The 15,387-nt window shown below is 38.4% G+C and overlaps 1 protein-coding gene across 1 annotated transcript; it reads left to right on the top strand.

Annotated features, from left to right (window-relative positions):
* The first annotated feature begins 8,350 nt into the window (after positions 1-8,350).
* Positions 8,351-15,185, top strand: LOC126063776 (olfactory receptor 1094-like). Its single transcript, XM_049862163.1, has 2 exons — positions 8,351-8,407; positions 14,175-15,185. The coding sequence occupies exons 1-2, from the start codon at positions 8,351-8,353 to the stop codon at positions 15,183-15,185; spliced, it is 1,068 nt and encodes a 355-aa protein (XP_049718120.1).
* Positions 15,186-15,387: the final 202 nt, after the last annotated feature.

Genomic DNA, 15,387 nt, shown 5'->3' on the forward strand with positions numbered 1-15,387 from the left:
CATTGTAAAACTAAAGTCCATATTTCTAAAGTTGAATCTAGAAAAGAAACTGTCTTGTTTTTTCTGTTAAAGTGTCTATAGGTTCTAGAATATTTCCTAATAAAGCATTAATCAACCTTCCAAGGCAGAATTTTATAAGTTCAGATAAATTGCATCATTTATATGCCTATAGGATTATTTTCGAATTTACCTATGTTAAACATTCAATGATGGATATATATTGGTATGATTAGGATTTGTTTAAGTTGATCTTCACTTACTTATAATGATGATGTCCTGAGAACTCTATGACTTCACATATTCTCACATTGTTTATAGTAACTCTTCAGCAAACATTTGGAAGTTGATTTCCCATTCTGGAACCCCTGGGTAGGACCTGCCAAAGATTACTAGCCCCTTATGCCCCGACACACTCAGGTCTATCTAGGCCTTTGAATATGTCTTCTGTACCATTTTTTTTACACCATTTGGCTCAACACCATAAATGTTGATCCCATTATTACAGTTTTTCTTTGCTATCGTCCAATCACAAAAATTGATTAGACTCATTCTGCAACTACTGAGGGACTAGGTGGTAGCATTTATTGAGAGTATATGTAAGGCTCAGTAAAAATGAATGTATAGCTTGGAGAATAATCTACTACTGGCTACTCTGTGTGGTTGTTTCAAAATCTGAAAAAAAAAAAAAAACTATCCTATCCTTGTAAATATTTTAATGATTTTAGTTCAATTACTAGCTCTTCCTTTATTCTCTATGAAGAACAACCCTGCATTGGTCAATATGTAAAAAAAAAAAAAAAAAAAACTTAATGGACCGATGAGAATGGCTCAGGGAATGAAAAAGATTCTACATTACCTCAACTCTCTCCTGATTATGCAGACTCCTCATTTAATTATTTGTTTTTATTTCAATATTTATTTTAAGATTCATTATAAGTAAAAATTATGCTTCATTTAGTAAAACTCATTTTCTTTCTATCAGTGTTGGTTACCTTGTGGCTCTACCATAACAAAATCGTTGGAACCTAGCAAGCAAAACAATGTTCCTACAAAAGACAATTCTTTTTTTTTCTTATTGTGCTTTAGATGAAGGTTTACAGACCAACTAATATACGTATAGTTTTGTGACATTAGTTGGCAACCCTGCAAGTTGTCAACACTCTCCCCTTCTCAACCTTGGGTTCCCCATTTCCATTCGTTTAGTTTTCCTGTCCTCTCCTGCCTTCTCACCCTTGCCTCTAGGCTGGTGTGCCCATTTAGTCTTATATACTTGGTTGAAGTATATACGCACTTTTTTTTTTTTTTTTACTTGTTTGAACTATGTGTATTATTATTATTTTTATGGGCCTATAGGAGCTCTGATGATGCAGTGCTTAAGAACTCAGTTGCTAACCAAAAGGTTGGTAGTTTGAATCAACCAGTCACTCCTTGAAAACCCCATGGGGCAGTTCTACTCTGTCCTGTACGGTCAGTATGGTTTGCAATGGATTCGATGACTTTTTTGTTTGTTTGTTTCAGGGCTAACTTTTGGCTTAAAATGAACCTCAGGAGTGAATTCAGTACTGAGTTAAAAGGGTTTCTTGGAGCCATACTCTTGAGGTTTCTTCAGTCTCTGTCAGACCAGTACATCTGATCTTTTTTTGTGAGTTAGAATTTGTTCTACATTTTTCTCCAGCTCTGTCCAGGACGCTCTATTGTGATTCTTTTCAGCACAGTCAGTGGCGGTAGCTGGACACCATCTAGTTGTACTGGACTCAGTCTGTTGGAGGCTGTGGTAGTTGTGGGTCCATTTGTCTTTTGGACTAATCTTTCCATTATGTTTTTTCTTCATTTTTCCTTGCACCAGACTGGGTAGAACCAATGGTGTCTCTTAGATGGCTGCTCATAAGCTTTTAAGATGCCAAATGCTACTCAACAAAGTATAATGTAGAACTTTTATTTATAAACTATGTTGTGCCGATTGAGCTAGGTGTCCCCCGAGACCATGTTCCCCAGCCTTCAGCCCAGTAATTTGGTCCTTCAGGGAGTTTTGATGTGTCTATGAACCAACCTTCTATGACTTTGCCTGGCTGAAGTTTTGCTGACTACCCCAGTACTGTGTACCATCTTACCCTTCAATTGTCTAGTTAGTGTTTTTCCCTCTCCATCCCTTCCCTGCCTCATAACCATCAAAGATTGTTGCTTTCTGTGTGTAAATCTTTTCATGAAATTTTATAATAGTGGTGTCATACAGTATTTGTCCTTTTGTGATTGACTTATTTTACTCAGCATAATGTCTTCCAGATTCATACATGTTGTCAGATGTTTCTCAAATTCATCATTGTTCTTCATTTTGTGTGTATGTACCATAGTTTGTTTATCCTTTCATCTGTTGATGGACACTTAAGTTGTTTCCATGTTTTTGCTATTGTGAACTTTGCTGCAATGAACATGAGTGTATATATGTCTATTTATGTGACAGCTCTTACTTCTCTAGGATATATTCCTAGCAGTGAAATGGAGGGATCATATGGTATTTCTATTTGTAGCTTTTTAAGGAAGTACCTTATTATTTTCCAAAACGATTGTAGCATTTGGCATTCCCATCAGCACTGCATAAGAGTTCCGATCTCCCTGGGGCCTCTTCAACATTTTTTATTTACTATTATTATTTTGTGTGTGTGTGTGTGTGCCACTAATGCAGCGTGAGATGGTATCTCATTGTAGTTTTGATTTGCATTTCTCTAATGGCTAGTGATCGTGAACATTTCCTCTTGCTCTGTTGGCTGCTTTAGTGTGTTTTTTTTTTTTTTTTTTTTTGTGACGTGTCTGCTCATATCCTTTGTCCATGATTTAAATGGATTGTCTTTTTGTCATAGAGGTGTTGGATTTTCCTATAGATTTTTTGGGATATGGCCTTTTTGGATAGATCATAGCCAATTTCTTTTTTTTTTCCCCAGTCCGTAGGTTCTCTTTTTACTCTTTTGGTGAAGGCTTTTGATGAGCATAAGTGTTTAAGTTTTAGAAGATCCTAGTTTCGTAGCTTATCTTCTGCTATTCGTGTATTGTTAACTATGTTTTGTATCCTATTTATGCCATGCATTAGTGACTCTAGCATTGACCTTACATTTTCTTTCATGATCTTTTTAGTTTGATTTTATATTTAAGTTTTTGATGTATTTTAAGTTAGTTGTTTTGTATGGTGTAAGGTATAGGTACTGTTTCATTTTTTTGCTGATGAATATCCAGTTTTGCCACCAACATTTGTTAAAAAGACTGTCTTTTCCCCATTCCATGGACACTGGAATGGATTTACGTCTGGGTTCTCAGCTCTGTTCCATTGGTCAATGTGTCTGTTGTTGTACCAGTACCAGACTGCTTTGACTACCATAGCTGCATAGTAGGTTCTGAGGCAAGGAAGTGTAAGTCCTCCTACCTACTCTTCTTCTTCATTTCTGCTTTACTTATCAGGGCCTCTTTTCTTTTCATACAAATTTAACGATTAGTTTTTCCATCTACTTAAAGAATGCTGTTAGTATTTGGATCGGGATTGCATTGTATTTGTAGATTTCTTTGCATAGAATTGGCATTTTTACAATGTTGTATCTTCCTATTCATGTACTTGGTATGTTTTCCTATTTACATAGGTCTCTTTGGGTTTCTTACAACCATGTTTTCAAGTTTTCTTTGTAAAGATCTCTTATATCCTTTGTTAGATTTACTCCTATGTATTTCATTTTTTTAAGACACTAGCCTGAAAGTGATGAAACATGCAATCAGGATACATTGAAAATTTTGGGTGATAGAAATTTGAAAGTTGGAAACAAAGAAGAATTGGTAGTTGGAATATATGGCCTTGGTTTTAGGAACAATACCAGAGATGGCATGATAAAATTTTGCAAGACCAACGACTTCATTGCAAATACCTTTTTTCACCAACATAAATGGTGACTATATACACGGACCTTTATAGAAGAAATACACAGGAATCAAGTCAACTCAACTGTGCAAAAAGATGAAGGAAAAGCTCAATATCATCAGTCAGAACAAGGCCAGTGGCAGACTGCAGAACAGACCATTAGTTACTCATATGCAATTTCAAGTTGAGGCTGAAGAAAATAAGAATAAGTCCATGAGAGCCAAAATACAACCTTGATATATCCCATCTCAATTTAGAAACCATCTCTAGAATAGATTTGATGCCTTGAACACTAATGACCAGACCGAGTTGTGAAATGACATCATGCATGAAGAAAGCAAGAGGTCATTAAAAAGACAGGAAATAAAGAAAAGACCAAAATGGATGTCAGAAGAGATTCTGAGACTTGATCTTGAACATAGAGAAGCTAAAACAAACAGAAGAAATAATGAAGTAAAAGAGCTGAACAGATTTCAAAGGCCAGATGGAGAAGACAAAGTAAAGTATTATAATGACACATTCAAAGACCTGTAGTTAGAAAACCAAAAGGGAAGAACACACTAGACATTTTTCAAGCTGAAAGGACTGAAGAAAAAATTCAAGCCTTGGGTTGCAATGTTGAAGGATTCTACAGGGGGAAATATTAAACGACTCAGGAAGCATCAAAAAAAAAGATGGAAAGAATATACAGAGTCATGATACCAAAAAAAATTTGTCGACTTTCATCCATTTCAGGAGGTAGCATACGATCAGGAACTGATGGTACTGAAGGAAGAGGTCCAAGCTACACTGAAGGGAATGGAGAAAAACAAGGCTCCAGGAATTGGCAGAATACCAGTTGAGATGTTTCAACAAACTGATGCAGCACTAGAAGTGCTCACTCACCTATGTCAAGAAATTTGGAAGACAGCTATCTGGCCAACCAACTAGAAGAGGTCCATATTTATGCCTATTCCCAAGAAAGGTGATCCAACTGAATGTGGAAGTTAGTTATTGAGCAATATTGTTAATATGACACTCGAGTAAAATTTTGCTAAAGATCATTCAAAAGTGGTGGCAGCACTATACCGATGGAAACTGCCAGAAATTCAAGCTGAATTCAGAAGAGGATGTGGAACCATGAATATCATTGCTGATGTCAGATGGATCCTGGTGGAATTCAGAAAATACCAGAAAGATGTTTACCTGTGATGCATTGACTACTCAAAAGCATTGGACTGCGTGGCTCATAACAAATTATGGATAACTTTCCTAACTTTGTAAAGACTGGGAATTACAGAATACTTAATTGTGCTCATGAGGAAGCTGTATATAGACCAAGAGGCAGTCATATGAAGAGAACAATGGGATACTGTGCAGTCTAAAATCAGGGAAAGTTTGGTCAGATTTTGTCTTAGTCATCTACTGTTGCTGTAACAGAAATACCACAAGTGGATGGCTTTAATAAAGAGAAATTTATTCTCTCAGAGTTTAGTATGCTAGAAGTACAAACTCAGGGCATCAGCTCCAGGGGAAGACTTTCTCTGTCAGCTCTGGAGGAAGGCCCTTGTCATCAGTCTTACCCTGGACTAGAAGCTTCTCCATGCAGGAACCCCAGGCCCAAAGTAGGTGCTCTGCTCTTGGCACTGGTTTCTTGGTGATATGAGGTCTGCTTGCTTCCCTTTCCTTCTATCTCTTGTAAGATAAAAGGAGATGCACGCCACATGTCAGGGAAACTTGCTTTACATTGAATCAAGGATGTGACCTCAATGAAGGTGTTACAATCCCACCCTAATCTTCTTTAATGTAAAATTACAATCACAAAATGGAGGACAACCACACAATACTGGGAATCATGGCCTAATTTGATACACATTTTGGGGGGACACAATTCAATCTATGACACTCCATCCTTTCACTCCCCAAAATTCATGTCCTTGACACACTTAAAACATATTCACCCCACCACAACATAGCAAAATTGGCTCCAAGTCCAAAATTCAAAAATTCCTCTTCATCTGTGAAATCTAGAATACAAGTTATCTGTTTCCAAAGTACAATGGCAAATCAGACACAAGCCAGACATTTCCATTATAAATGGGAGAAACTGGAGGGAAAGAAGGCATAACAGACACAAAGCAACTCAGCAGAACACATTACACTAGCCCTTAAAAGTTAGAAATAATTCTCTGTTCTCTGAGGCCATTAACACAATAGCTCTGCCCTCCAAACTCTAGATACTGGCCAGAATTTTGCAAGACCAACAACTTCATTGCAAATACCGTTTTTCACCGACATAAATGGTGACTATATACATGGACCTTTACAGAGGAAATACGCAGGAATCAAGTCAACTACAACTGTGCAAAGAGATGATGGAAAAGCTCAATATCATCAGTCAGGACTCTGAGTGGAGTTGCTTGACCCTGGGCTTCAGCTCCTCCTTGCAGGCCCATTGGAACAGCAACACTGCTCCCTCGGCTTCAGGTACAACATTCTCCCAGTTCATCTGAGTAGCAACGCCACCCTTAGAAACATCAGAGGCCAGAGCTCCACCCTTTGAAATCCCAGAGGTGGAGGCCATAACTTTTGAGACTGAGTCACCTTGGCTTGCAGTGTTCCTTGGCTCTCTGCATCTCAGGCCTCGCTGCCCTCATCTTCCCAGCTCCAGCAAATGTTCCAAAGCTCTGTAGCTTCACCAATAAGTGCCTGGAGGCACCCCACCCCACCAGGAAGCCTCCTGCACACAGGAACTCAGCCGTCTTTCTCTGTGGGTTGGAAAGCCAACTCCACCAATAAGTGCCCAGAGGCACCCCACTCCACCAGGAAGCCTCATGCTTGCAGGCACTCAGGTTTCTGGCTCCATGTGTGGGTTGGCTCCAGTGCTGTCTGGTGCTGGTCTCCTGGTTCTGCTGCTGCTGGTTCTTTGCCACTGCCATTTCTCTACTGCTGCATGTTCTCTGCTGCTGCTGGTCCTCTGCCGCTGCAGCTTCTCTATCCATTCACAATATTCAAAACCACCTCCACATTTTAGTATGCTACAGGAGCACCCCACTCTTGGCACCAAATTTCTGTCTTAGTCATCTAGTGCTGTTGTAACAGAAATACCACAAGTGGGTGGCTTTAACAAAGAGAAATTTATTCTCTCACAGTCTAGTAGTCTAGAAGTCCAAAATAAGGTCATAAGCTCCAGGGCAAGGCTTTCTCTGTCAACTCTGGAGGAAGGCACTTGTCATCAATCTTCTTCTGGAGTAGGACCTTTTCCATGCAGGAACCCAGGTCCAAAGTACATGCTCTGCTCCTGGCACTGTTTTCTTGGTGATTTGAGTTCCCCACTCTCTGCTTGCTTCCCTTTCCTTTATCCCTTGTAGAAAAAGGTGGTGCAGGCCACATTCCTGTGAAACTCCCTTCACATTGGATCAAGGATGTGACTTTAATTTTTGAGGAAGTATGAAATTGTTTTCCACAATGGCTGTGCCATTTTACATTCCCAGCAGCAGTAGGTGAGGGCTCTGATTTCTTTACAACATTCTTTTTAGTTTGAAAAAATTAAACAGGCTATATTACTGGAAGAAAGAAACTGGTTTTCATGGAATTTGATTTATTAGTCTAGTGACCCATACCTAATTAGCATCAGAGCAAGAACTATGTCCTGCATCATTGGATTTATTTTAAGCTTTTCAACTGAGGAACCATTTTTTTGGAGGTCAAAGTGATTCACTGAATTATTTTTATCAGGTGGTTTATTTTACCCAAGATATATTTTTTATTCTCTTGTTTACTGGGGGGGGGGGGGGGGGCGGGGGCAGGGATCTTGTTTCTTTTCTGTTCCAGAAAAGAGTTAGTGTGTTTTCTCCTTGGGAAATCCCCTATGGCCTACAAGAAGGCCTTAAGAAGCTAGTATAAAAATCCATACACGTAACAGTCGTAGCAAACATTGACTGAGTGAGCAGTTTGGTTCCACAGGTAAGAGGCAACCTTTTTCCACACTTACAAAATATTTCAGAAGCTGGATATTTGAATCTCAAACTAATGTACATGATTTAATATTTAAGTTTGAAATAGGTGATTCTAGTTAATTCAGACTTGTATTAAAAATTGAATCTGGTATCTTCCTGAGAAAATAGCAAAGACAAAGGAAAGGGCTCCTTTTAGAGTTAGATCAGTAGATGTGTAAATCAGAAACTTGCTTTAATTTCATCATAGCAGCAGTATAATTAAGAAGCTATATTTAAAAATCAAGGAAATAATTAAATGAAGAGAAAAATCAGATTTCAAACAGCACATTAGTTGTATGGTATTTCAGGGTCATAATTGCTTTCACATGAAGAAATATAAATTAATTTTAAAAGTATTTTGTTCTAGAAAACATTGATTTTTTTTTTTTTTTAATTTCCTGGTCTATTCAAGCTGGGTTAATTTAAAAAAAAATTAAAATATGTGAGGACATTATTCTACATTTTCTAGGGAATGATGACACCAGAATTATGGCATGGCATAATGGAATTGCAGTATGGTCAATTGGAAACGGTATAGACTACGGAATCAGAGAAATCTGAGCTGGAATTTTTGCTCCACTAGTCACTATCTGTGTGACTTTGCCCAAGTCATATGTCTAGGTGGGCCTCAATTCTTTCATCTATAAAAGGACATTAACTTACATTGTTTTAAGTTTGCTCTGTAGATTACATATGATAATGTACACAAAATTCCTAACTGCTAGGATCCACTCGGAGCCCTGGTGATGCAGTGGTTAAGAGCTCTGCTGCTAACCAAAAGATCAGCAGTTAGAATCCACCAGCCACTTCTTGGGAACCACATGGGGCAGTTTTGTTGTGTCCTATAGGGTTGCTATGAGTCAGGATCGACTGGACCACAACAGGGCTTTTTTCTTTTTTCATTTAGTTTCCTTGCTCTTGTCAGGTGCTGCAAGTCAGTTCTGACTCATAGTGACCCCATGTAAAACAGAATGAAACACTGCTGGTCCTGTGCCATCCTCATGATCCTTGTTGCTTCAGCCCATTGTTGCAGCCTTGTCAATCCATCTCATTGATGGTCTTCCTCTTTTTCACTGACCCTCTGCTTTACTGAGCATGATGTCCTTCTCCAGTGACTGATCCACTCAATAATATACAGTAGCTTTTTTTACTGTCATAGCTTCTCAACCTTAGTATTTGTGGTATTGTTCTCAGGAACTTCTGATATCTTACATTTTCTGACTGTACGTGACTTGAGGAACTAATTTGATTTTACTCTTCCTGATGGTTCAGGTTTTGTTAAATATTTCAGGGTATTTGTTTTTGTCTTTCTAGTCTCTATCTCCTGTTAATGTGAAATCAACTAGTTGTAAAAACACTAGTTCTAATTTCCTTACAGCTTAGTAAACAGAAATGTCTGTTTGAAGAAGGTTGAAGAAGCATTTAAACCCCATACTTTTTTCTCTATCAAGTCTCCAGTTCCCTACAGTGACGTAGATAATTACTTTAATGGGAGCTAACATGGTGTAAAATCTAGCTTCCTTTATAAATCACATTCTTGTTCTACAGACAAGCTCAGAGCCATGAACGGTGCCTGAAAGTTACATCAGCGAGAGTATCGGGAGAACTTAAACAAAACACACAATTATTTCACTGACAAGCCCAAAGGCAGAGTGCACTGGCAGAGGTGCATTTTTTATGATCCTTTACAGCATAGAACCTTAGGATTCATTGGGTGTAATTTCGTTAACATGGTATTTGAATACATATTTAGTGTCATAAAGGAGACCAGGTGATGCAGTGGTTAAGTGCTAGGCTGCTAACTAAAAGGTGGCATTTTGAATCCACCAGCTGTCGGTGGGAGAAAGAAGCAACAGTTGGCTTCAGTAAAGATTTAAAAGCAAAAAACCAAACCCACTGTCACTGAGTCCATTCCAACTCATAGCGACTCTGTAGGACAGAGTAGAACTGCCCCATAGTGTTTCTAAGGAGCAGCTGGTGAATTTGAACTTCTGACTTTTCGGTTAGCATCGAGCTCTTAACCACTATGCCACCAGCACTTCTCAGTAAAGACTGCAGCCTAAGAAATCCTATGGGGCCACTACAGGGTCACTGTGAGTCAGAAATAATTCCATGATAACTTTTAAGTGTGTGTGTGTTTCATTTAACAAATATGAATAACTAAAAAAAACACCTAGCTACTGGCTTCAGGCTTCAGGGCCAGTCATTGCTCAGTGTTTTGATGAAAAAAAAAAAATTCAATTTGTAACTATTTTTTTTTAATAAATAGAATTTGGAAGTTACTTTTAAATTTAATGTATGTTTCACATATAATCAAAAATTTAGTTTAGTGAATTATGTTGATAAAATCGCATTAATAAGCACTCCGCATGAATACTTCATCCGTGTGGTTGAACGGGATGTGTCTGAAATATTCTGTCAGTCTTACCTATTGCTTGGTACAGAGGACGATGTTACTTCTCCAAGCTCACACTGTCACTAGGTGCTATTTCTGAGATTTTAACAGAGGTTTTTCAAGTCCAAATATTATGCCCTTAATCTTCCACCACTGCAGTTTTATCTCAGACTCGTATGTGAAGAGACTGTTAGAATTGGAACCTAGCTGGCATTTTTCCTGGGTATGTTAGTCAAGTTATATTTTGTAATAGATTTTGTAATGGATTCCTTTAGTAGAATACTAATTGGTCCCTTATTCAAAATTTGCTGGCATATTTTTATTTCCCTTCACTGTGCTTTTTCCTATCTACTACTAGTTTCTATTTCTACTCTGTGCTATAATGTCACTATTAGTCAGAATTGACTCAATGGAAAAGGGTTTTGTTTTGCTTTTCTCTTCAATAAATATTTTTTTTGTCTTCCATGGATCCTTGAAAGGCAAAGAGAGAAGAGAGGAAGGAAAAGAAAGAGACAGACAAAAAGAGAGAGAAAGAGGACCAAGAGTGATTCGAACAGAAAAGAAACTGTGAATTTTGAAGAACGCATTAATATATATTTTATTATTTATTGGATGCCTTTATTAGTTCTGATTTATGTATAACCTAAAATATAATTAGAATTTATTATAAGAAGATATTAGTGTGTATATTTCCAAGAGTTATATACAAATTAGCTGCATTTAGACAGAGCTAGCAGTTTAATTTAATTATATCTTTTTATACTACAGTTCTCTGAAGATCAAATGACCATTTTTTGCTCTGTGACCCCAGTTTAAGAAGCCATTTCTTCTAGGTATTAGAAAAATCTCCCACATGGATCTGTGAGGAGCATTTTAGAGAAAATGAAGACTTGTACCTTCCTTTCCTTCCAATGGTAATAAAACTGATTAGCTCATTCCCTTCTTTAAAAATGATGTCTGAATAAGATAAAATTGTAAGTGGCATGAGACGAATATAAATCATTCGTAGAACACTGATTGAAGTCCCACTCTATTCATGACAGATTTACTTTCCGTCGTTGTTAGTTGCCCTCAAATCAGTTCTGATTAATGGCAGCTCCATTTACAAAAATGCATAGCGTCGCCTGGTCCTGTGCTGTCTTCATGACTAATGACATGCTCCAATCTGTTGTTGTGGTCACTGTGTATTTTGACTGCCTTTCAACCTACTTTTTTTCCAACCTAGGGGAGTCCTGATGGTGCAATGGTTATGCCCTGGGCTGCTAACCAAAAGGTCAACAGTTTTAACCTACCAGTTGCTCTGCCAGAGAAAGATGTGGCAGTCTTCTTTCATAAAGATTACAGCCTTGGAAGCCCTATGGGGCAGCTCTATTCTGTGCTGTGGGGTTCTTATGAGTTGGAATGGATTCATGGTAATGGGTTGGTTTGGTTTGGTCAAAACTTGGTGGCTTATATTTAATGCTGTATCCAGCAATATCCTGTTATGATCCATGGAATTTTCATTAGCTAATTTTCAGAAATAATTCCCCAGGCCTTTCTTCCTAGTCCGCCTTAGTCAGGAAGCTCCTCTCAAACCTATTCACCTCAGGTGACCCTTCTGGTATTTGAAATACTGGTGGCATAGCTTCCAGAATCATAGCAACACACAAGCCACTGTAATACGACAAATAGACAGATGGATGGTGGTTTTCACTTCCTTAAGTGCTGAAAAACATCGGGTCAAACACATCAGTCTATGACACAATGAAGGAAAAATGAAAGTCCTGAAATCTCACTCCTAAGCGAGATGAATCCAATATTTAATGGTGTTTTAGTAGGTGAGGCTTTCAGGTGAGGTGCAGATGACTCTTTGTGTTTGTTTTTTTTTTCACTTCTTTTTTTCCCATGTACTTTTCTTTATTCATACTCCACTAAATGAGAAACAGCCTGATGGCATACAGGAAATAAATAAATAAATAGTACTACTCTGGCAATAATAGTGATTTTATTCTTTTAGCAATAACAGCTATAAATTTATTAGTAATTATTGGGTGATATTTATTTCATGGTTATTCCAAGACTCCATAAAAAAAAAAAAAACTTCATAAGCAACTATATATATTAAAGAAATGACCATATTTTTTTTTGCGGGGGGACGGGGCAGGAATATGTCTCTAAAATCCACCCAAGGACTTTGCAGGACTAACGAGAGAAAAACCAGAAATCAAACCCATTGCAGTCAAGTTGGTTGTCACTTATAGTGACTCTATAGTGGCCTTAGACAGAAAACCGTATAGGTTTTCCAAGCTGTAATCTTTGCCAAAGCAGCCTGCCACATCTTTCTCCGGTGTAGTGGCTGGCGGTCCCAACTGCTGACCTTTAGATTAGAAGCCCAGCACTTAACCACTGTTCCACCAGGACTACTTAAGAATAGAGATGTTTTAAAATTGTCATTAAGCTAAAACTTGAAAAACAATAATAATGGTACAATAAGCTGCAAAGGAGAAACGGACAACTTAATATATGTTTGAAAGAGAAACTTAAAAAAAAGGTAATGTCCTGTTTTCCTTTGCACGTAAGATGAATCTGTCTCCAGAATACAGTCTGCTGTCCTGTTCACCACCGTTCTAGAAATGCCAGTGGAATGGGGTAATTAAGAGAAAAAATGGCACATAAAATGGTTGGATCATCAAAGACTGCCTTTTTTTTTTTCATGTTTTTTTATTTTAATAATTTTTATTGAGCTTTAAGTGAACGTTTACAAATCAAGTGAGTCTGTCACATATAAGCTTATATACACCTTACTCCATACTCCCACTTACTCTCCCCCTAATGAGTCAGCCCGCTCCCTCCTTCCAGTCTCTCCTTTCGTGACAGAGACTGCATTTTAAAACAAGTTGAAATGTAAGTCTAAATTATCCTATTCTCTAGTATCTGAGAAAATTTTAAAGTTAGATCTTTTTCACAAAGTTTTCCTCATTTAAATGTAACCCCATCTCGTAAGTGGCTAGCGCTGTTGTTCTCATTTTTCAATAGAGGGCATTAAGGAAAGGTGCTGATGTACACTGCAGCAAATTCTGGGCTAGTGTCCTAGTGTGTACTTTCAATTATAAGGTTTCTGGGTTTTTAAATTCTTCTATTCATTGGTCTTTGAGAATCATAAGATTTTGCCTTTTCGAGAACCACTTAAGTTGGCAAGTTTTTTTTTTTTTGTGGTTGTTTTTTGTTTCTTTCTTTTAACATGACCGGTTTGGCTAACAAAGCAATGAAACCATTTCTTTTATATATAATCAGAAAATTGCATCCATGTGGGACCAAATGGAGCCCTGGTAGCACAGGGGTTAAGAGGTCAGCTGCTAACCAAAAGGTGGCTAGTTCAAATTCACCAGCCGCTCCTTGGAAACCCAGCAGTTCTGCCTTGTCTTGTAATGTTGCTGTGAGTCAGAATGTACTGGATGGCAAAGGGTTTGGTGTTCTTGGGGCTCAACCACTTTGTCACTGCCTATCCCATCTCTAGGGGGCAGTAGTGGTCCTGTGGTAGAATTCTGTCCTTTCATATGGGAAACCCAGGTTTGATTTCTGGCCAAAGCACCTCAAGTGCAGCCACTGCCCATTTGTCAGTAGAACTTGCATTTGCTGTGACGCTGAACAGGCATCAGCAGAACTTCCAGATCAGGATGGACTGGGAAGTAAGGCTTGGCGATCTACTTCCGGAAATCGGTTATTAGAACTGCATGGATCACAAAGGTCTGATCCTGTTGTGCCTGCAGTTGCCATGAGTTGGAGGTCAACTCAAAAGCAGTTAACAACAACAACAACGTCCCATCACTGCCTGTAGGATGTTACTACCCCCTTCAAAGAAACAAAGATGAAGATGTAAGTGGGTGCACTCTGTTTCTACAGGATGTCAGGCTATCGCACTTAGGACCCAGACACAGCCCCTGACACGTCGGTGTTGTCCGCGGCAGAGCCATGCAGGATTCAGTTGAAGAATGTCACCAAAGTCACCAAGTTTACACTGCTGGGCTTCACAGATAACTTTGAGCTTCAAGTCTACCTTTTTTTGCTATTTTTTGCAATTTATGTTTTTACTCTGCTGGGAAATTTGGGGCTCTTTTTATTAGTCACAGCAGATGCCCGACTTCACAATCCGATGTACTATTTTCTGTGCATGTTATCCATCTTGGATGCCTGCTATTCTTCAGTTGTCACTCCAAAAATGTTGGTCAATTTTCTGACAGACAGTAAAGCCATTTCATTCATTGGATGTGCAACACAGGTGCTGCTCTTTGTCACTTTTGGGACCACAGAATGCTTTCTGTTGGCGGCAGAGGCATATGATCGCTATGTAGCAATCTACAACCCACTTCTGTATTCAGTTAACATGTCACCCAGAGTCTATGTGCCACTCATCACTGCTTCATATGTTGGTGGTATTGTGCATGGTACTTTACACACAGTTGCGACTTTTAGCCTCTCGTTCTGGGCATCCAATGAAATTAGACATGTCTTTTGTGATATCCCTCGACTCCTTGCTATCTCCTGTTCTGACACTCACATCAACCAGCTTCTGCTCTTCTACTTTGTGGATTCTATTAAGGTATTCACCATTCTGATTCTCCTGATCTCCTATGGCTTCATTTTGTTGGCCATTCTGAGGATGCACTCTCCTGAAGGGAGGCAAAAAGTCTTTTCCACTTGTGGTTCTCACTTAACTGGAGTGTCAGTTTACCATGGAGCAATCCTCTTCACATATATGAGACCAAGTTCCAGCTATGCTTTAGACCATGACATGATAGTGTCTGTATTCTACAGCACTGTGATTCCCATGCTGAATCCCATCATCTACAGTTTGAGGAACAAAGATGTAAAAGAAGCAATGAAAAAAGTGTTTGAGAGAAATTGGTTTGTAAAGTACATTTGTAGCATTGAGTAAAACCGAAAAGAATGTTGGATGTTAGTCCCTATTTCTACTCAAAACTATCGAAGAAAATGTCTTGCTTGTAGTTAATAGTGTCCGTATGTCCTAGAGCATTTTCAAATAAACCATTAATTAATCTTTCAATGCAGAATTTTACAAGTGCAAATAAATTTTACCTCTATATACCTATGGTTGTATTCAAAATGATCCATATTAA

This window comes from Elephas maximus, chromosome 20 (genome assembly GCF_024166365.1).
Source record: "Elephas maximus indicus isolate mEleMax1 chromosome 20, mEleMax1 primary haplotype, whole genome shotgun sequence".
Classification (NCBI taxonomy): domain Eukaryota; kingdom Metazoa; phylum Chordata; class Mammalia; order Proboscidea; family Elephantidae; genus Elephas; species Elephas maximus.

What these genes read in the sequence shown, in the direction of transcription:
- LOC126063776 (XM_049862163.1), top strand. Translation starts at nt 8,351, where the DNA reads ATGACACCAGAATTATGGCATGGCATAATGGAATTGCAGTATGGTCAA. An exon ending in AGTATGGTCAATTGGAAACG is followed by an intron (nt 8,408 to 14,174) that starts GTATAGACTACG and finishes TATCGCACTTAG; the next exon opens with GACCCAGACACAGCCCCTGA.